The sequence below is a fragment of the Prionailurus viverrinus genome, chromosome B3 (assembly GCF_022837055.1).
Source record: "Prionailurus viverrinus isolate Anna chromosome B3, UM_Priviv_1.0, whole genome shotgun sequence".
NCBI classification, from domain to species: Eukaryota; Metazoa; Chordata; class Mammalia; order Carnivora; family Felidae; genus Prionailurus; species Prionailurus viverrinus.
In genome coordinates this window covers 47,186,268-47,209,020 of record NC_062566.1, presented here as the reverse complement: position 1 = coordinate 47,209,020, position 22,753 = coordinate 47,186,268, and the positions used below count along the sequence as shown (strand labels likewise).

At 37.7% G+C, this 22,753-nt stretch overlaps 1 protein-coding gene across 2 annotated transcripts; it reads right to left on the bottom strand.

Annotated features, from left to right (window-relative positions):
- Window positions 1–475: 475 nt before the first annotated feature.
- Window positions 476–22,753, bottom strand: ARPP19 (cAMP regulated phosphoprotein 19). 2 transcript variants are annotated; one of them, XM_047861127.1, is made up of 4 exons: window positions 22,663–22,753; window positions 22,381–22,435; window positions 9,654–9,776; window positions 476–4,642 (listed from the first exon to the last, which is right to left on the bottom strand). In XM_047861127.1, exons 2-4 carry the CDS (start codon window positions 22,423–22,425, stop codon window positions 4,472–4,474), a joined length of 339 nt encoding a protein of 112 aa, XP_047717083.1. In that variant the 5' UTR covers window positions 22,426–22,435; window positions 22,663–22,753; the 3' UTR covers window positions 476–4,471. The 2 variants fall into 2 exon arrangements, with proteins under 2 accessions (XP_047717083.1, XP_047717082.1); XM_047861126.1 differs by lacking the exon at window positions 22,663–22,753 and having other exon boundaries at window positions 22,381–22,625.

Genomic DNA, 22,753 nt, shown 5'->3' with positions numbered 1-22,753 from the left:
CTTGCCCCCCCTCCCAACCCATGCCTACAGTAACCCATCTCTCAAAATTCTCTCCTCTATCACTCATCCCATTTATCCCCGACATTGAATAACTCATTCCTCTGGACTTCCTGGAACTTTATTTCTACCTCTCTTAAGGGATGTAACACCTTCTACCTTGCATTAATATTATGGAAGTTCTCAGAATGTAAGCTCCTTGTCTAACCCATCTTCTGTTTCTGACATTATTGTAAGAGTGTTTTATTTTATACATGAGATGAAGACTTGCAATGTGCAAACATTTAACATTATCTTAATCACAAAGCCTTTACAATCATCAGATTGCTAGAATCTCATTATCACACATGATTTAAAACAAAACTTAGACTCTAACAAAATTCTTTCTGCATTTAGTAGCTGAAATCTAAAGGTATCGACTTCAGAAAATATTCTGAAAAACAGTAACATTTAAATAAGACAAAAACTGCAAATTATATCAATAGAAATTAAGCAGATCAATTTATTTTTTTGTGTATTTCACAAGTATAATTTTGGAAGGGCTATTTGACAAATTTCAGCATTAACTGCCAACTCTATAGACATGTTCAACAAAAAAGGCATTTACTCTTGGCCCTTTTAACACAGGCAAAGTGTCATACTGCATCACAAATGAGATGCAATAACAGATCTGAGGCCTTATTAATTAGGTGTTTTCTTTCAAATGCAATTTGGTTGGTAAGTAACATAATACAAATATACATTAATGGTTTCATGACCACCAGCGAATGCAGAATAAAACCCACAGGTCTACCTACTTTAAAGGCCCAGACTAGTAAAACAGTATTAAAATCAGTGTTTTTAAATCCTTAGATTAACAATCCTGGAATGAGATTTCTTTTCTACAAGGAGTGGTGGAGAGTCAGGGGGAGAAAGGATATGAGGGAAGACTGGCAGTGCATACGCTGAGTTGTAGAGTTGGGACAGTCACTCAAATTAGTCATCCAGATTAGGGTAGTGTTTTAGAAAATTAAAAATGTGTCCTTAATTGTGGCATTTTGGTAAGGATATTCAAGGTTGACACTTCATCAGCACTAAACATTTAACAAACACCATCTGGAGGCTTAAGAAGCAAGGATGTGGGGTGAAGTACAATGAGGTGAAAAAGGAAAATGAAAAGTACAAGAAATGTGTTTGAATGCTGGGGAGGGAAAAGGCCACCAAGAGAAACTTGTTTTAGTTGCCACTCAGGTGTGCTCTTCCTATAGGCTCCCAGCCCCTGGATCACCAAACATCAAGTTTACAGCACAATTTAAGTAGAGATTACATTTCAGCTTTGATAAAACCTAATTTTGATTGAGAAAGAATGCATGTCCGATTTAGTAAAAAGTATCAATACTCAGAGGTATGGTTTTGTTACATCAAGTAAAAAGAGCAACTAATTCCAACTTTTGAAGTAATAACAAGTAAAGAGAAGCTTCACCAGGCCTGTCTTGATGAATAGTTACGACTTATTTTTAGGTCAGCAGCACAGGAGTATTGAATAACCTGTAAATAGACTGTAAACATGCTACTGCCAGTTCATCAAAACAATCCAACAATCCTTACTATCCCAACATGCCAAGAACTACAATTGTGTTAGTCAGATATAGCCTTCAAAAATGAAATGTTCCTCAAACAGTACTACCAAAGTAAGAGCTACTAGACATGAAACAGGTACTTTATTTCAGATTTAGCCAATTTTCATCAAGTATTTGTTATCATGAACTTCAGTTCACTTCAACAGTCATTTGCATTAAACAGGACAATTAGCCATTTTTCAAACCACAACTCTGAAATTAGAGAAATGGAGAATTAAGCTCATCTAGTCAACATCTTCATTCAAGCAATGGTGAAACAATTTGCAAATATATCTTAAATAAACTGAGATTTGAGGCAGAACAAAAAATAGAAAAATTAAAAGCCTCTATATTCCAAGCACCAATAATGGAGGCTAAGCTATTATACCTACAAAGTCTTATTGACAGGTCTTTCCCTAATGGAAAATCCTGACACTTGAAGCACTGTGACTTTACAGAAGGCAGGTTGGTTTAATGAGGAAACTTACTTTTAATAAAAAGACAATCAACAGTATTTTATTTTGGGCACTTACTCAGTATTTCACAGATCCTCAACAAGTTTTGAGGTAGGTTAAATATTAGCATTATACTTTACAAAATAAAACTTAGGCAAAGGTTGTATCATTTGTTGTAAACTACAGCGTCCTAGAGTCCTATCATGGTCAAGAATAACATGGTTTCCGTGATCTTTCAGATTAATCTTCTCTGATGTAAATTTAGTGGTGACAGCTTGCAAATAGTCACAAAAAAAAAAAAAAAAAAGGAATACATATTACAGAAATTCTACTTTGGGGTATTCCATAATTCTTAAATGGATCCTACAATGATTATATATAGTGGAATAACCTACTTGCTCCCATAACAAATATATTTACATATGACTGACCCTTAAAATTACAAACTAGAACATTACTGATTTCACTGCTTTTCTGCCTTTTGGGGGTAGGTGGAGAAGGAAGATAATCAGCAAGCCTTACACAGCGCTAGGCAGCCTTTAAGTGCAGGTGCTGTGCTCAAGGCACCATTTACAATGATTTGGGGTCATAGGAAAGCAAGTATACAGATGGAGCCAAGATCTAGAAAAGATGCCTAGATCCCAAAAGAGGGATGCCAATGCAAGTCAAAGACAAAGAAAAAAAATGCTATCATCTCAGGCTACTGATCTTCAATGTCATGCTATAGCATTACAACACCAATGGGAAGAGCTCCTAAAAGAGCAGTAACTATATCCCAATAAAGTCTGTTAATTAAATTCTTACTATCTAGATAAACCACAAGTAAAATTAAATTGGTATTTTATTAAAATGACATCTACAGAAGTAAAATATCTAAATATTTTAATACGAGTATGTTCCACCTATCACGTAAATGATTCTAAGTGTCTTAAGTCTAATTCACTTATTAGCTCATTAGAATTACTTAAAATTATTTACCAGAATTCAGCTCATCCTGACATGAGTTCCTGGGCCACACTGCTCAAGTAAATGTTTCAGTATAAAGTTCCTTTTATTTAAACAAGTGTCAAATATTAGTAATACAGGATTAAGAATGGTTAATTAACAACTAAGAAATTATAAGAAAAACATCATTCTGTTATAAAATATAGCATTCAGCAGAGTAAATTTCAAGAGTGAGGATAGACACCTAAGCTTCTGAAGACTGAACAGCACGGGTGAACAAGATTTGAGTCAAAGCAGCAAGAAAAAAAGGAGGGAGGGGCCACAGGAGGCAGAGTATCGAAGCCTTTTATTCTAGTGTTCCCCAAATTGACTGTGGAAGTAAAAAGTTTCTACATTAAAAAAGTTTATATAAATTACATGAATTGCAATTTTCATAAAAGTCAAAATGAAATGTTCTGCATAGGACAAAAGATATGCCTAAGCAACATATCATATCTGCACAAGGCCACTGAATGTCATGGATATTAATAACAAATGAAAAAGCTTAAGTCTATGACAGACTAAGCAAAGATTTCAGTTTAGTATTCTATAAGCCCAAGACTGTAAACTACTCTTACTATACAAAAGCTCTAATGACATACAGAGTTTTGTGTAGGAACTCTTGTGCTTCTGGTTGGCACATCATCTGCTTTTTAATATGTGAAATTAATACAGACATTTGTGAGAGGTTGTGCAAAACTATTGTATTTACAAAAATGGCACAAAAGTGAATTCAACAGTCAATGCACATGCACACTTCATTCACATCTTCAACAAAAGATACTCTAACACTATAGAATGGAATAAGAATACTAGCTTCAACGGCAGCTGTTAAGCACTAGAGTCACATAAGTTACACCAGAATGGGCAAATATTGCCCAAGTAAAATTCTATTGTTAAAGCTGAAACAGGTTTAAGGCCATTCAAGTTCAAGCAGAGATACAAATCTTTCAGAGCCCCATCTATTTTTGTTTGAAGAATGTAACCTTTCTTCCAACTTGTGGTCTTAAACTTCTGTTTTACAAAATCCAAAAGGAAAATACAGAAGAAATCAATACAATAGAGGTTATATTAAATAAGAGTAACATACAAAGCTATAATTAAGATGAGTTAAGGAAAGCCAAAACATTACAATTGTAAAACTTGCTTGTTACTTGTTGAAACAGTCCTACACTAGGAGTTAGGTAATATATACAATTATTTTCAAGTAGATTACTTTATGTTGCTCTAACATGTTCTCTTTATCAGTGCACTGTTAAACTAATCAAAAACTCTACACATGTATATTCCCTTACAATAGCAGCACACACTACCGCTACCTGCAAAGCTGTCATTCTGAAATGACTTAGTGAATGAAAGGAAATAAAAAGCAGAGAAAGTAACATATTAAGGAGAAAAAATGGGAATTGAAAGATTCATGCAGTTCAGCTCTTTTAATCAGCCAGCCAGCTTGCTAGCAACAAGGGATGGTTTCCGTTGAGGAAGGTCCTGTGGAGTGGGAATGTGGTCACCAGTGACCTCTGTCTTATCCGGAGCTGCAGTAGGAAGCTGCTTGTTCTTCATTTTTGCTTTAGCCATGTTGTAATCCCCAGAATCAAAATATTTTTGCTACAAGGGGAAAAAAAAAAAAAAAAAAAAATTCAGACTGGAGTTTAAAACTTTCATATTCAATCACACTGAATTTAAGATGTAGATGTAACCCTCAACTGTCAATATAAAATAAGCTAATCTAAAAAAATTTAAACAAAAACATTAACATGAAATAGCACAACTTTCAATTACTAACATAAAAACCAGAAATTCTTGCTTAAATTATTTGGAAAATAAAAACACTTAATTCACCATCTTGCATTTAGGATGTGCCACACACTTTCAATTATTAAAAACATTATTTATAGCTCCTGTCACCTAGGATGAATATTCCTAAAAGGATTTAAAATCATTTATTTGAGGGAGGCTAGGGTGGCTCAGTCAGTTAAGCGTCCAACTCGGTCTCAGCTCAGGTCTTAATCTCAGGGTTGAGAGTTCAAGTCCTAAATTGGGGTCCACATGGGGCATTGGAACCTACTTAAAAAAAATTATATATATATAAAAATAAAATCATTTATGTGAATGAAAGCAATTCAGTAAGATAAAAATTAAGGGTAAAATATAAATGCTAGGGTGACAAGAAAACTCATTAGAAATTATCACTTAAAATGTACATCCTTATCCCACACTTCCATATTTCACTTAAGACACTGAAGAAATACAACTTTTTAAGGTAGAGGAATGAATAAGGTAGCAATGATACCCTATTATCACTAAAATAGAAATTGCAAGGAGAGCTAAATATCAACCTTCATATAGCTAATCTACAGGAGTTATCTGTTCCAGAGTAAAAACATACAAACCTGCCTGGTTTCCAACTTCTACCTTTCATGTTGAACCTACCTTTACGGACTGCTTACTATACCTGAGGCACTGTGTGAATCCTTGAGATACAAAGATGGACAATAGTCGAGTATTCCAACCATTATACTGTTTTAAGTACACAAGGTGCTACAGGTGCTCAAAAGAGAGTAACTTAACCTTTTAGAGTAGGCAAGAGGGAATAGTCCAGCAATGAGATGAGCACCTCACTGACAAAAGGACAAAGGGGGAAAAATTCTCTTTGAGACTTCAGGGATATCTCATATGGTAAATGAAGTAGCTGGGAATTCACAGCTTGGTCTAAGACTGTTGAGTGGCCTGGGAAAAGGTCTCAGTGGCTGCCTCCCTGAAGGGACTATTATTCTTTGATAAGACAGCTCAGGCCTAAAGCCAAAGGGTCTAAAGCTAGAAACTGCTACTATACACTTAACACACTGAGCAATTAACAAGGAAACTTGGGCCAGACCCTACTAAAGCTTGCTGCAGCTTTATTTCTACATGTTTTAAAATGAGTATGGTGCTCCTGGGTGGCTTAGTCGGTTAACCATCCGACTTTGGCTCAGGTCATGATCTCACGGTTTGGTTCATGGGTTCGAGCCCTGCATTGGACTCTGTGCTGACAGCTCAGAGCCTGGAGCATGCATCAGATTCTGTCTGTCTCTCTCCTTCTCTCTCTGCCCCTCCCCTGCTTGCACTCTCAAAAATGAATAAAGGTTAAAAAAATAAATAAAAATAAAAATAAAAATAAAAAATAGAGTATGGTGGGGGCACCTAAGTGGCTCAGTTGGTTGAGAGTCTGACTTCAGCTCAGGCCAAGATCTCAGGGTTCATGGGTTCGAGCCCCACCCATGTTGGCCTCTGGGCTAACAGTGCAGAGCCTGCTTCAGATTCTCTGTCTCCCTCTCTCTGCCCCTGTCCACTCGAGTGAGCTCTCTCTCAAAAATAAACATAAAAAAAATGAATAGGATGAAAAAAAAATCTCAGAACTTCTGAGTATCATATTAGAGAGCTTCTGCATATTAGAGAGCTACTTCTGAAATTAGGTAGCTTTTTTTTTTTTTCAACGTTTATTTATTTTTGGGACAGAGAGAGACAGAGCATGAACGGGGGAGGGGCAGAGAGAGAGGGAGACACAGAATCAGAAACAGGCTCCAGGCTCTGAGCCATCAGCCCAGAGCCTGACGCGGGGCTCGAACTCACGGACCGCGAGATCGTGACCTGGCTGAAAGTTGGACGCTTAACCGACTGCGCCACCCAGGTGCCCCTGAAATTAGGTAGCTTCTAGAGGAGAACAAAGCAGACTGCCAAATTCTTTCTCAATAAAAAACACAAAAGGAAAAATTTAATATACAGTGCAAATTTTAGGCAGACTGTCCCCGCTGTAATAAAGTCAGTTTCTAATGATCCTATTAACCCTGACATCTAAAAAATTCAAAACTCTTTTAAAATAGTAAGAAATGATATAGTTGAATATAAGACTTCATTTCCCAATATAAAAGTGCTTATTCATTGACATTTTGGTATAATGCAAAATCATTCAAGAGTTCCCTTCTCAAATTCTATTTCTTGATTCAAGCAGCATTTTCCCTTTCACAACCACTTACAATACCAATTCCAAAATACAAGATTTATAAATTCTGATTTGAAGATACTTAAAAATTCATAAATAGTTGAAACTAGAGGAAAATTACAAAGATAACAGCCCAAATGTTGGAAGAATGGTTAAGCATAAATTATGCTGGAGATTAACAAAGGAAAAGTTTCCTAAACACTTAAGAGTCAATCAATTCCAAATAATAATTTCATAGTCAAAGATGATTATATAATTTATTTCATAAATAAAACCATACCTGATGGGACCATTTCAAAATTAGACTTGATACAAATACATTCTACATAGCTATGCTCTCAATGAGTATGTTTCTCATTCTGCTTTTTCTATTTATCCCCTACATTATGGTATTTAGAATAATGCTCGTAAATAACTACAAAATATTCTATTTTGTTGACTTATTACAATTTAACTATTCCTCTGCTGCTGAACAGCGGTGCTGCTTCTAGTTATAAAGCTACAAATAGTATCTTCAAACTCGATTTTTTCCTTCTATTGAATTATATTCTTAGATTAATTCACAAGAGATTATTCAAAGAATATGAACACTTCTATAAATCTTGATCCATATCCCTTTCCACAATGAGTATTAAATGCTACACATGGCAAAGAGAATATTAACTATATTCAACTTCAACCTTACCAGTGGTTATTATATTTTTCTAATTTACTTGTACGTGTACTATGGTATGATCTAATAATTTACATTTCACTGATTTCCACCACGGATAAACATTTTTCTAACAGTTCTTCTGATGAAATATTTTACATAGGGGCACCTTAATGTTTTTCTTGAATATCTGAAAAATCTTTTTTATGTACTACAGGTATTAACTATCATTTTTGTAACAATTTCCCCAATGAATTACTTCTCATGAAACAGAGATTTTACATTTTTATATATTTGGAATGATTCCAACCTGCCATCCTATTATTTCAAAGCTGTGAATGTTATTCTTTCGTAAGACAAAGAAAATTCTGTATTTTGCCACTTTTAAAACTAAGAATTTATTTAATATATAATTTTGTAAAAATTGTTATTAGGTGAGCTTTATTTTTTCTTTTATAGGTAATCTCTATGCCCAACACAGGGCTTGAACTCACAGAGTTCAACTCACAGAGATGAAGAGTCACACATGCTACCAACTGAGCCAGCTAGGATGCCCCGTTAAAATACTCTCTTGGTAAAAAGACAAACAGTGTATGATTTGACTTACATGTGGAATCTAAAAACATTAAACTCACAGAAATAGCAAAATGGTGGTTGCAGGGGTGGAGGAGTGGGGGAAATGGGGAGATACTGGTCAGAGGGCACAAACTTTCAATTAGAAGATGAATAAGAAGTTCTAGGGATCTAATGTACAATAAGTTAACAGTACTGAATTGTACACTTGAAAGTGCCTGGAAAGTAGAGCTTTAATGTTCTCACCATAACAAAAAAATGGTAATTATGTGAGGTAAGGGATGTGTTAACTAACCTTACTGGTCAACATTTTACAATATGTAGGTGTATCAAATCATCACATTGTACACAGTAAACTTACACAATGTTGTATGTCAATAGTATCTCAATAAAGCTGGGAAAAAACAGCCTTTTGCAATTTGGAGAAAATAATCCATATGTAACTATTGCCAATACCTACACATATAAACATACATATACATACAAACATGTTTTTACTAAGCAAGCAGCAGATACCAGTATATTCAAGGTATTTATTTTAGTAAACTCATGATTTGGCACCTGATTCTATTAACAATTCTTTTCTTTCCCTGTTCCCTGTAAGGTAAATAATTTAAATGTACTTAAACCAAAGATGGAGTCCTTTAATTTTTTACAAAGGAGTTAGAAAGAAAACCTAAGGAATAAGCATGTAGCAGTATCTCAATTCAGATCTCATTATTGAGCAATAATGGTTTATGCCTCACAAAGAATTAGTAAGATTTTGAAAAAATATTTTCAGTAATCTCAACTACTAAAATTACCATGTATAAGTTGTATTAGAGTAACTCTGTAAAATGTATTATGTAAAGGAGATAATAAGCTCTGCCTTTACAAGTGATCATTTCATCCAAATAAAAATTATTTTTAGCCTTTGCATGGAAATCATCTTTAAAACAAGTAAAAGTTAAAAAATATTGGCAGAAGGATAAATGCCAGCTTCTGGATAGTCGCTGCTTTTGGAAAGAAGGGTGGGTGGGGTGGGATAAAGGAAAGAAGGGGGCAGGGGATATATACATACATGTGGTAGGTTTCAACTATATCTACATTTTCTTTCTTACAAAGATAAAACTGAAGTAAATATGGCAAAATATATTAAATCTGGGTGGTGGGTACATGAGTTCTGCTGTATTATTATCTGCACTTTCTACATGCTTGAAATAGTTTATAGTTAAAAGTGATGAGATGTACATTCTTATACAGATTTATAGAGTAAACGATATAAAATATTGGAAAAAAATGATGTATATCTATGTATATATTTGTATCTGATAAAGTACAGAGTTACATACACACAGACACCCTTTCCATAATCACAACTAGCACAATGAGTTCAGGGTTTAAGCATTTGAAGATTATATATAAGAACTTACCCCCTTCTGCAATCGTTTCCTTAAGAAATCCGAACCTCCAGGCTTTTGTCCCAAATGAGGATACCTTGCTTTTAATTTTGCTTCTTCAGCTTTCTCTGGACTAGTCACTTTATCTTCCATTTCCTGAAATAATTTAAAATAAATTACTTCTCTATTACAATTCACTTATTTAAAATAATTCACCTTTCAATATCTGGACCCTGACTTCAGTTGTCAAATACCAAATAGTGCAGCATCTGACTAAGAAATCAAGCGCAGAAGCTTTTAAAACATCTCTGTCTTGTTTTTCAAATGATCCATGTGATAGCTCTATTATAGCTGTGATGCACACAACACCCCACACACTGGATAAAAATATCAAGATAACTCAGCTCTGAAGTCTTGCTTGCCATTACTTTCCAGTTATGTATAATACATTTATAGTTAGTCACCTTCCATGGAACTCATCAGCTCTGTGCCTATATTTAGAGAACCATTTTAATGTTAAAATACAAGAGCTTTTTGAACTCCTATTAATTCAAATTCATGTATGACTGGGAAGCTCTGAGATTCTTTAATAGGAATTAACAACAGCTGATTTACCAGAAGATATTCCCTAACTCAATACAGAAGACCATGTATTTTTTATTTGTTTTTTAAAAGATTCTATTTTTTAAGTAATCTCTACACCTAATGTGGGGCTGAACTGGAACCCCAAGATCAAGAGTCGCATGCTCCACCAAGTGAGCCAGCCAGGTGCCCTGACCTTGGTATTTTTAAAGGGAAACATCATCTTTGTCAACCTTCATATTAATGTCCATTATTCCCTAATCTCCCCCTGTATTTAATGACATGCCAAAGGTCCCATTCTTTATCAAAAATATGTTTTCTGACCAAATGATATAAATATTTTTAAGCCTATTCATTTTTTTTTTTCTTCTTTAAAGTAATCTCTACAACCAATATGAGGCTTGAACTCATGACCCTGAGATGAAGAATTGCATGCCTGGAGCGACTGCGTGGCTCACTGAAGTGTTCAACTTCAGCTCAGGTCATATCTCCTGCTAGTGGGTTTGAACACAGAGTCAGGCTCTGTGCTCACAAGCTCAGAGTCTGGAGCCTGTTTCTGATTCAGTATCTTCCTTTCTCTCTCTCTGTCCCTCTTATGCTCGTGCTCGGTCTCTCAAAAATAATTAAATGTTTTTTTAAAAAAAAAAAAAAAAAAAAAAAAAGAGAGAGTTGCATGCTCTTCAGACTGAGCCAGCCAGGAACCCCTGAGCCTATTCACTTCTTCTTTTTTTTTTTTTTTTGAAAAGCATACACGATTTATTTAATACAAATTTTATGTGATACAGAAGATTTCATAAGGATGAAGACCAAACAATTTAAACCTGACTTTTATGCTAGGTTTGAACAAAAGTACAGAGAAAATGAAAAAATATGATAGGACAAAAAGGAGTATGAGCTGAGAGTGGTAAATAGAGGAAAACAGCAAGGCCTATTTGCTCATTTTTCCCAGTGTCCCTCCATCTTTGGAGATAAGTAACCCACTGAACCAGCCTCAGTCCTGGGAATAGGTCAGTCCTTTCAAACAGTTATTTCTCATTTCAGGAGGTGGTGGTAAAGATGGGAATAGATACTCATCTACAATAGTTCTGTATATGGTATGAACAATCAGGCATTTTAAAAAGGGACATTTCTCTTGCACTGACTTTTGTCAGTTTTCCCATGATCCCATCTGCAGACTCTGGAGTAAGTGGGGTGTCTTAGCCACCTCTTCATGGTCAACAGAAACTATGTGTCAAGTTGAAAAGGCACTGACTCTTTCCATTCTCTCTCCTCTTCATTCCCCCTTCCAAGGGCATGTGGTCTTCCCACCTGGGGCACGAGGTGGTGGCAGGGGGAGGAGGTGAAGCAAGGGGCTCCACGAGGTGGAGCAAGAGGCCTCCACTCAAGCTTATTCACTTTTAACACCAGTCTTGATACAGTCTACTTTCTTTCAAAGAGCCATATTTTATAGGGAAGCAACGTTTATGACTGTATGGTAAATACTGAAGAAGAAAGAATGAATCAAGAAAAAGTTGCCCTAATAGGCGATGCTGGGCAATGGCAAGGTACACACACCTTCCAGCTAATGGACGCTTTTCTGCATACCAGCTAGACAAAATCACACACCTTTGCATATCTCGATTCTTGCAGGTTATTTGCAAATGTCAAAAAGCAGAAATGTTATATCCATAAATGTCAAGCCTAGTATTCTTGTACAGCAAACAAATTACTTATGCCCAAAATGACTTAATATGATTTTTGCATTTATTTTTCAAAATTATATTCATACATGCTTTATAACTAGCTCTGTTCACCTTATACATTGTATTTCCTTCATCTTGACCAGCAACCTCATTTGTTACTACGTCTTCTCATTTTTAGTCTTAGAGGATTTTGATATTAAAACCGCTGCTGTCAAATATGCTTTTTCTATGGGGCTTCCTTTATATGTATGCTCCTTTCTGCTTCAAGTGTTCTACCTTCCTCCTTTTTTTATGCTACAGTTTCATGCATCTATTTAGATTTTCAGTCTAAGACATCACCTCACTTGATGTACACAAAATTCAACTATGCTGCCAGAGAGACTCTAAACAGTATGAGTGGTGATCCTGCCAGTCATCCCATTCAAGAAGAGTATGCCTCAGAGAGCTCAAGTGTAAGGTGTGTGATGCCAACCTGCCGTTTCCATGATGATCTCACTCCTGGGCCTCTTTCAGAGTTTTAGCATAGTGATGTTCTATTTATCATCTTAGTATTTAAAAACTCAGTCCCTACATACAAGTCTGCTACCTCAGCTATAAACTGAAGAATCAGCCCAGACATCTGTTCAACCACTGGATTAAAGTGACTACTTGTCCTACTGAGAATTGATGGGGCTGTTTCCACTATTAGGGAATCATGGATTATGACTTCATTGGAGTTTTTCAAGAGTAAATTTAGTTATATGCTATTCCTGCCTTACTAACTTTAGAATATAACCCCTGTGTAAGGTATGACTGTATTGAACTCATCACAAAAGGTAGAGAAATATTGTAAATTTAAGGTTACCAGTTTAGTGCAGGAAGATGGGCGGGGTCACTGCAGTTTGTCCAGCTGTATTCACATCAGTGCTACTCAGATGGAACTGGGAGAAGGAACCTACTCTTGGGTCCCTCTGTACAGTTGTGTTTTTTAAATTGGTTAACACTGAATTTGGATGTTAGTTGAAAAAGACTGTAACTTGATTTACAGCCTTTGAGTCCTTGCACATTCAAAAAAAATTTTTTTTTAGTGTTTATCTGAAGCTGGCTCCAGGCTCCGAGCTGTCAGCAGAGAGTCCAATGCTGGGCTCAAACCCAAGCACCGTGAGATCATGACCTGACCTGAAGTCGGATGCTTAACCGACTGAGCCACCCAGGCACCCTCTTGCACATTCAAATTAAAGAGTGTCAACAAAGTCCTACATTTCCACTAAAACCATCCAGCTTTCTTGGACCTGCCTGGGAAATAAAGGCTCTCCACTTCCTTTGTTTGATTTGAATTATCAGTTCTTTATATTTAAGAAAAATTCCTTAACATTTCTGGTATAGAGGTAGCAACTTTCCCTAATTTCCAGTGTTTCTGCAGGTTTCCCTTATTTTATATAAGAGAGGGGAAAAAGTTACACATAATATACAATCGTATCTGGCATTCCCTTATTTTCTTAATAAAGAATATATTCACATATATGTTTATACATGATATATACTACTCGCGTTCAATTAAATCGAGTTAGGTTACTATAAAATACGTCTGGGCAAATAGCATTTACAGAAGTATTGTTTAGGTTTAGAATGGATCTATATAATGTGTCCTAGAAAAAACAAAGTCAATCACTGAACTTTCTTGCCAAATACATAGCACAAAGTTAAGTGTCTGCAAGCTGCAACTTTGTAGCTGGATTCAGAATTTCAGCTGCATTTAATACCAAAAGGGGGAAAAATACGACGAAAGCTGTATTTTTAAAACACAGTATATACCATCAACACATCTATAATATTTTTCATGGATCATACAGAAACGTTCTTAACCTTTTGCAAATGTACAGTTATAGGACCTTACTGATAAGCAAGTTGAAATGCTTGGACTTTATGTAGAGTCAATTATAAATAACACATCAGGTAGCAGACTGTCCGCTGGCATTCAGCCAACACTTACTCTTCTTTAAAACACTCCCCTGAATTAGTTAGAAGCCTGAAACTACCTTTCCCAGACTGAACTATTAGGTTCTGCTAATGGCACCTACACCAGATTAAAAAACATGGGAGAAAGAATCCACTCTGTTCCTGGTGATGCGACCAACAATGTGAACACCAGCAATAGCCCATGAGTTCCTGCAGGAGGGCATCAGGCAGACCTTCAGGGGCTAGTGCAGCTGCTCCACGAGAGTATGTGCAGGGGATGGTCTGCTCAGAATAGTGCTCACTTACGCAGAGTCAACAGCTTTCTACAATCCGCACCTGTAGAAACATTATCTTCCCCCTTTATTCCTCCATCCCTTCTAATAATTTGTAACCTAATTCCCTAAATTACAACCCTTTCTGTTTGAAATACCCAAAGTGGTTTCTACTGTCCAGGACAGAAGCCGTCAATAAAATCAGGTAAAATAAGCAATTTATCCCTACAGTCATGTTAAAAAATGCAAAAGGCCACAATGACTGGTGTGACTGCATGTTTCTGGACATCCTTCAAAGTAACTCTTAAAACATTTATTTCAGCTAGAATCAAAATAAATCTTGAAAAAGGTTTGAGATATAGAAAGAAATAGCTAAGAGGGGCACCTAGGTGGCTCAGTCAGTTAAGTGTCCATCTTCGGCTCAGGTCATGATTTCATGGATCATGGCTCAGAGCCTGGAGCCTGCTTTGGATTCTGTGTCTCCCTCTCTCTGCCTCTTGTCCGCTCATACGGTCTCTCTCTCTCTTAAAAGTAAATAAACATTTAAAAAAATTTTTTAAAAAGGAAAGAAATAGCAAAGAAACTGAAATACATTAATGTACACTGACAAGCCACTTTAATAACTCCCTCCCAGTTTTGCTGAGATATAATCAACACATTCGCTTTTCAAATTTCAATATCTTAATATGCGAGGTTAAAAACAAAACAAAAGGAAAACAAAAGGGGAGGCTGACTGGCTCAGCTGGCAGATCATGCAACTCTTGATCTTAGGGTTTTGAGTTCAAGCCCCTCATCAGGAGGAGCATTTACTTTAAAAACAAATAAAAAACAAAAATACTACATAACACAGTTTAAGTGTTCTATGGTCCACATTGTTTACTAATTTTACATTTTGTTTAATTAAGAATGTATGATAAAATTTCAAGGGGAAACAATTACATAACAGAAATGAAGTATGTAATTCCCATACTAACAGTAGAGGTAAAATGGAAGAAGAAAAATCAATCATGAGGGGAAAAAAACCCAAAAGCCTGGGAGGTCAAGAGATAAGAAAAAGAAAAAGAAAAAAAAAAAAGAAAAGATAGGGGGCCAAAAAGCATTAGGGATGCAGAGAATCTAAATATTCATGCCTCTGATAAAAAGCCTCAAAATATATAAAGAAAAAATTGACTGAATTACAGTAACTGACAAGTCTATCAGTACAGATTTCAATACACCTTCCTCCATTATTGGTAAGTGAAAAAGACAAAGTAGTCAAGATATCGTATTTTATTTCTGCACCCAATAGTTAGGAAATGTATATTCTTCTCAAGCACAATGGAAAAATTGACTAAATAGGCTATAAAATAAGCCTTAACCATTTTCATCCAAATGACCATCTATGACTACAATTCACAAGATCAAAAGTCAACAATAAAAAAATTTATATATCCCTATTCAGAAATTAAAATATGTACGTAACTAAAATAGCTTAAATCATTAAAACTCTAATGTGCACAGGGGCAGACGCCTGGGTGGCTCAATCGTTTAAGCATCAGACTTCGGCTCAGATCATGATCTTGGAGTCTGTGAGTTCAAGCCCCACATCGGGCTCTGTGCTGACAGCTCAGAGCCTGGAGCCTGCTTCAGACTTCGTCTCTCTGTGTCTCTGCCCCCCTCCACCTCACCGCTTGTGCACACTCTCTCTCTCTCAAAAATAAACAAACATTTAAAAAACAAACAAAACTGCAATGTATATAAGCTTAAAAAATATATTACTAAAATAATTCATGGTTAATAAATAATGGGAATTAAAAAAGAAACACATGGAACTCACTGATAAAAATTCTATACTTACCAAACTTGTAAGATTCAACAAATGTCCCTTAAGGGCATGTATTAAACAAGAAAACTAAAAGTCAATGAGCTATACATCTAACTTCAGTAGTTAAACAAAGAACAGAACCCAAAGAGAATGAGAGAAAATAAAAAGCAGAGGTTAATGAAATAAAAACCAAAGGGATCAACAAAATATGGAAATGACAAGCTTAACCAAGAAGTATTTTTAAAAATTCAAATCTGGGGGCAACTGCATAGCTCAGTCAGTTAAGTGTCTGGCTCTCGATTTCAGCTCAGGTCATGATCTCACAGGTTCACGGGTTCAAGCCTCCATCGGGCTCTGCGTTGACCGTGCAGAACCTGCTTGGGATTCTCTCTCCCCCTCTGTCTCCCAGAATAAACTTAAGAAAAACTCAAATCTGTTTTCAAACTTTTATTCTCCAAGAAGCTTCTGTGTCACAGAGCAATTTTACTACTTTGTAAGGATTCATCAGCTAAGTAGTTTCTATGCTGATAATACCTTGGGCGGGGAGGAGAGTAGTAGAAAAAGGATCATTAGAATTCTAGAACATTTAACCATACACTACAAACTGGGGAAGCAGAAACCCAAAGATATATGCTTATAATATACAAAAAAATACTTAAAAACAGTATTTTAAATGAAGGTTATCTTCTTGACAAGTACATTTATCTTCAGTGTATACTCTATACCTAGCACATAGCTTAACATTTATTGTTTAGGCACTTGCATTTTTGTGAAATAGTCTACTGAAATATATTAGATGTCCCTTTTGTGAGTAGGTGGGGTATATGGCATAAAAACATAAAAAGAACATTCAAACAATTAAGGATTATTATGTCATGGACTGATAAGTCTGAATGATTAATACCACTTTTCCACCTTCAGCAGAGAAGTTACATAGCAACATCAGCAATAAAAATCTGGTAACTCTAAGCAAATTTTCCTCTATCTGCTCAGCAATATGTTCACTGACGCAATGATTGATAAATAAGTAGAAAAGATTAATGAAAGCCCAACAAATCCTTTGGGATATTGCCAGGAAGGTATCAGAACTGTTATCAACCTCTAGGGAAAAATACTGTGGTCCAATTAAGTCCCTGCTGCTTCCCTAGTGCCTGGCATTTAACAGGTGTTCAATAAAAGCCTACTGAATGAACAAACACAACATACTCCAATTGTTTCAATAAAGCTAAGAAACTTTCCAAACACCTGACAGCTTCACTATCAGCTTATCTTTGAAATATATCATGTTATAGTAGCAGACACAGAGGCAAGCCTAAAGCGCTGCTGTATATATAGCACATTTGATAAGGTAGCAACAAGAAACATTTTAAAACTTTTCTGAGGTTTACTTCTAGATTGCTGAGTATCAATGGTTGCACACAAACTAAACAAAGTTATGGTTTAAAAACTAAAATTAAAAACACTCTTGAGGGGCACCTGAGTTGCTCAGGCGACTGACCGACTCTTGACTTCTGCCCAGGTGTCACATGATCTCATGATTCATGGGTTCTGGGCTGGAGCCCTGCACTGGTTTCTGCACTGACAGTACGGAGACTGCTTCGGATTCTCCCTCTCTCTGTGCCCCTCCACTGCTCTCAGTCTCTCAAAATAAATAAAATAACATTAAAAAAAAAAAAACACTCTTAAGCCTTTTAGTTACCAAAGGTAGTATTAAAATTGAAAATGTCAATACTAACTGCAATTTTTTAAAAACTGGGAAAATGGGAAAGCAGTTTGTACCCACTCTTTAGTGATGATATATGGACGTAATAGTTCTCTTCCTTTTCTACTACTCACAAAAGCACCAGCATTATCTTTTAAACTGACAAAAATGTTTCAGTTGAGAGCCCCACTTCAGTTAGCTTCTTCCAAGACATCTTACTAACTTAATTTGATCAATATTGTAATAAAATCTCTAGAAAACCTGCTCTTCAGATCTTCTTTTTAAAAAACTTATAAGTGGGGGCACCTGGGCAGCACAGTCGGTTAAGCGTCCAACTTTTGATCTCAGCCCAGGTCATGATCTCACAGTTTGTGGGTTTGAGCCCCATGTCAGGCTCTGCAATGATGGTGCAGAGCCTGATTGGAATTGTCTTTCCTTTTCTCTGCCCCTCCCCTGCTTGTGCTCTCTCTCTCTCTCTCTCTTAAAATAAATAAATAAACTGAAAAAAAAAACCCACTGGGGGGCACCTGGGTGGCTCAGTCGGTTGGGCGTCTGACTTCAGCTCAGGTCAAGATCTCATGGTTTGTGGGTTTAAGCCCCATTTCAGGCTCTGTGCTGACAGCTCTGAGCCTAGAGACTGTTTCAGATTCTGGGTCTCCTTCTCCCCTGCCCCTCCCACACTCATGCCCGGTCTCTATCTCTCAAAAATATTTAAAAAAAATTTTTTTAACTTAAAAGCAGTAATACACACACACACACGTGTTCCTTTATTCTCAGATTTCTTAATTGGGTCTAAACAAAGGTTTTTATATTACTATAGTCTATTCTTCCCTCTTTCAAACTGCAGTACAAGCTTTGTTATTTGTATTAGATAGTACTTTGGCAATGGTTTCAAATGAAAAATTCTGAGAAAAATTCATTCAACCAGTATTTTCTGAACAATGAAATGAATGGAATGAATCAGGTAAGATAGGAGCAATGGGAGAAAAGATAAATAAAGGAGGGTCCATGACTTTAAGATGTTCACAATGAAAATAGAATTATGTGTTTTAAGTCATCACTATGCCTCTTCTCACCCCAGGACAAGAGTGTACACCTGTCTGACTGAGCTTAGTGTTATTCAAAGTGGAATTCACAGGTGATAGATCCATGAGGTCTCTGCTAAAATTTTTTTAATGTTTTGTTTTCACTTCAGTGATAATCCAGAAGGAAAAAGTTTAAGTATATACCAGCACATATGAATTGCCATCTCATATCTAAGTGCTACATGATTTCCATTTCAGCTTTCATTTATGAAGGAGACTGAGCAATACTACTCCAATTGTCCAGAAGAGTGAGAAAAGAACAGAGCTGAATTTAAAATGTAAATGATGTATTTTTGATCCTAGAATTAAATGATCACACAGATTACTCTTAAAAAGGACAAGTGAGGGGTGCCTGGGTGGCTTGGTCAGTTAAGTGCCCAATTTCGGCTCAGGTCATGATCTCACTGGTTAGTGAGTTTGAGCCCCATGTCGGAGTCAGCACAGAGCCTGGAACCTGCTTTGGATTTGGATTCTGCGTTTCTTCACTCTGCCCCTCCCCCACTCACATTCCCTCTCATGTCTTTCAAAAACAAACATTAAAAAAAAAAAGGACAACTGAGTCATCACATGACCTAGGGAAGCGTTAACTTGCCATACTCAAAATGCCCTGCCTATAACAACTGCTACCACATTCTCAATACGTTGGAAATTTACTTTCAGCAAAATACTATGCCACAATGGATAATTCACACTAATTTTGTTTGTATTTAATTTGTTTAATCTAAAATAAATTTTAAGTAATCTCTGTCCAATGAGGGCTCCAACTCACGACCCCAAGATCAAGAGTCGCATGCTCTACCAACTAAGCCAACCGGGTGCCTAATTTTTAAAATATTTTTGTTCATTTTTTGAGAGACAGTGTGAACAAGCAGGGGAGGGGCAGAGAGAGAAGGCCAGAGGCAGAATCCCAAAAAGGCTCTGCACTGCCAGCGAGGAGCACGACACAAGGCTTGAACCCAGAACAGTGAGATCATGGCCTGAGCCAAAACCAAGTCAGACGCTTAACTGAATGAGCATCCAGGCACCTCAATGTGTGTTTATTTGAGAGAGAGAGAGAGAGAGAAAGAGAAAGAGGAAGAGAGAGAGTGCTCGCAGGCACACATGCAGGTGAGGGGTAGACAGAGAGGAGGAGACAGAGAAGACAAAGAATCAAAGTAGGCTCTACACTTATCAGCACAAAGCTAGACATGGGGCTTGAGCTCAGGAACTGTGAGATCATGACCTGAGCTGAAGTGAGATGCTCAACTGACTGAGCCATGAAGGAGCCCCATCCGTGTTTTAATTTTAAAGCAGTGTTAAAGAGGTATGTTTATACTTATTTTCATGTTTATACATATTTAATATCCCAATAAAAAAAAAGTGGCCCATACAGTTTTTCTTCTCTTAACAAGGGGCCTCCACTTCTCAGAGAAATAGTGACTTAGCCCTTGCTCCATGCAGTCTCATCTCTTTATGTTAATTTTTCAGAGGCAACAGGCCAACGTACCATAAAATTATAAAGGTGTTTTAGCTGAATGCTTTGGCTTTAATTGAAAGGTCAACTGGGTACACAGAGAATAATCCAATTTTTTAAGTCATCTATTCTTCCAAAATAGAAGAAACAGGTGATTTGGCCCATAGGAACACAGAAGTGACTCTGCACATTCTCCTCATGTTTAGGGATGGTATCCATGCTACGGGACACTTAACATCTACAGCCAATCCCTAATTCAAGAAGGGACATTATATTACCAACCCACTTTTGTATTAATGACAACAGACCTAAAACAAAAGGACTTGAGTTAAAATTTTAATGTAGACCTTTATGAAAACATTCAAGACATGTTTAATATTGTTAAACCTGATATTAGGTTGTTTCAAATAAAAGCATTTACCCGGTAGAAATCAACACTTTATACTTTGGCAACACACTAAAAATCTCATAAAAGGAAACTACATAGCACACCACGGTACATCAGAAGTCAAAACCAAAGTTGATGTCAGTGTTTAGGACAAGACAGCACACACATGGGTTTGTTGTTTTTGGGGGTTCTTAAATCCCAAGCAATTATGAACACAATAAATGTTTTTCAATAAATAAATGATATTTCATGTTATAGTTAGGATTGTAATCTTTTTTAATTTTTTTTTTCAACGTTTATTTATTTTTGGGACAGAGAGAAACAGAGCATGAACGGGGGAGGGGCAGAGAGAGAGGGAGACACAGAATCGGAAACAGGCTCCAGGCTCTGAGCCATCAGCCCAGAGCCTGACGCGGGGTTCGAACTCCCAGACCGCGAGATCGTGACCTGGCTGAAGTCGGACGCTTAACCGACTGCGCCACCCAGGCGCCCCAGGATTGTAATCTTTAAACTATATTTCTGTCCTAGAAGTCCATGTTTTTGTAAAGTGTGAAAAATACCAAACATAATCTTCATTGGAATATCCCTGAATAATATGGTAACTTGGCCTACTACCTATGCAGTTTTCTTTTTTTTTTTTTAATATTTACAAGTAACATAACAGAATCATTCAACTGAAGAAAAGTTACCATGCTTAAGAACATATGGAGTGGGTTTAGAACACTAATACACTAATCAAATTTCTAACCTGTTTAGGAGCATGAGGAGAACATGAAGCAGAAGGAGCCCTTACAAAGTCCAAGTACTAGACCAAATCCTATTTATAATAATGCCGTCTGACTTTTCAAGAAAAGGTGCTGGCAACTCTCCATAAACAATTTAAGAAACAATATATGGGCCTTTGTAGGCCAGCCACAAGTACCAAGGAGGGCAAGGCAGCAGAAATAATAACGGTGGAAGGGGCAAGAACTAGCAAAGACGAAACAAAGTCTTAACATTCGTAATTTGAATCATATTGATTTGTGGATTATTTTCCTACATCTGAAGAATGTTAGAAGTAAGTGTACAAAATATTCCTGTTGCTACAAAAATCCAGGTCAACTAAATTGGTAAAAAATTTTCAATTCCAAGCTTTTGGTTTTCAGTCAAATACCATATGCGGATCCCAGTGGCTCACATTTCTGAGCACACACTGCCCTAAATATTGTAAGTTACCCACGTCATTTAAGCCTCACAACAACTTTACGAAGCAAGTGTTATCAGCATTATTTTACAAATGAGAAGATTGAAAACTTGAAGAGTTTAGCGACTGGCCAAGGTTACGCGGCAAACTAGGACGGGATCGGAAACGCCAACCCTGGTCTAACTCGCCACCCGAACACGTGATACCGCCTTTGGAGTTAAAAGCATGCCGACAATACCAGTAGTTGGGAAGAGTTCGTTCTTCACGGAAAAATAAGACTTCCTACGCTAAGTGAGGCTCATGGAAAAACTTAGGTTCCACCACAAAAACGGGAGTCCTGGGCTCATTATGTACAGTCGAGCGTAAGGAAAAAGGCGACACACCGAGGCGCTGAGAAAAGGCAAATCTCGGCCAAGACTCGGACAATGCTCAAACTCCCACCACGCGGGCGCTAATCACCAGAGTTACGGCGGGCGGCAGGTCTGGGAGAGCTCGGCCCTCACGGCGGAGGCGTCCAGGCAGCTCCAGCTCTCTCCACCAGGAACCCGCGGGCCGACTCAGGGCGCGCCCCTCCGCACACGGCGGGAGCAGGCCACCCGGCAGGCCCGGCCCGCAGAAGGCTCGCCTCTGGGCCTTCCGAGCCCCCGGGACCGCTCGCCGTGCACACTCACCTTCTGCTCCTCCGCGGAGGCTGCCTCGGGGACTTCCGCGGACATAGTGCTCCCTCTGCAAACGAGACGCCGGGAGAAGACGCGATTACCGGGGGGGCCGAGGCCGCCCGGCCGCCGCAACGCCTCAGGCCCGCCCGCCCCCGCTCTCCGAGCGCCCGCTCGGGCAGCCTCCGCCCGGGAAAATGGCCGCCGCCTTATGACGACACGGAGCCTCGCGGCGCTCGGCGGCCACTGCAGCCCGCCGCGCCCCAGCCGCCCGTCCCGCACCGCGCCCCTACCTACCTTACCGCGCTTGTCCGACTCTGCGACGCCGAAGCACTTCCTTTCTTCCTTCAAAGGTCGCGGCTCGCACCTCACCTCACATCCGTCTGGC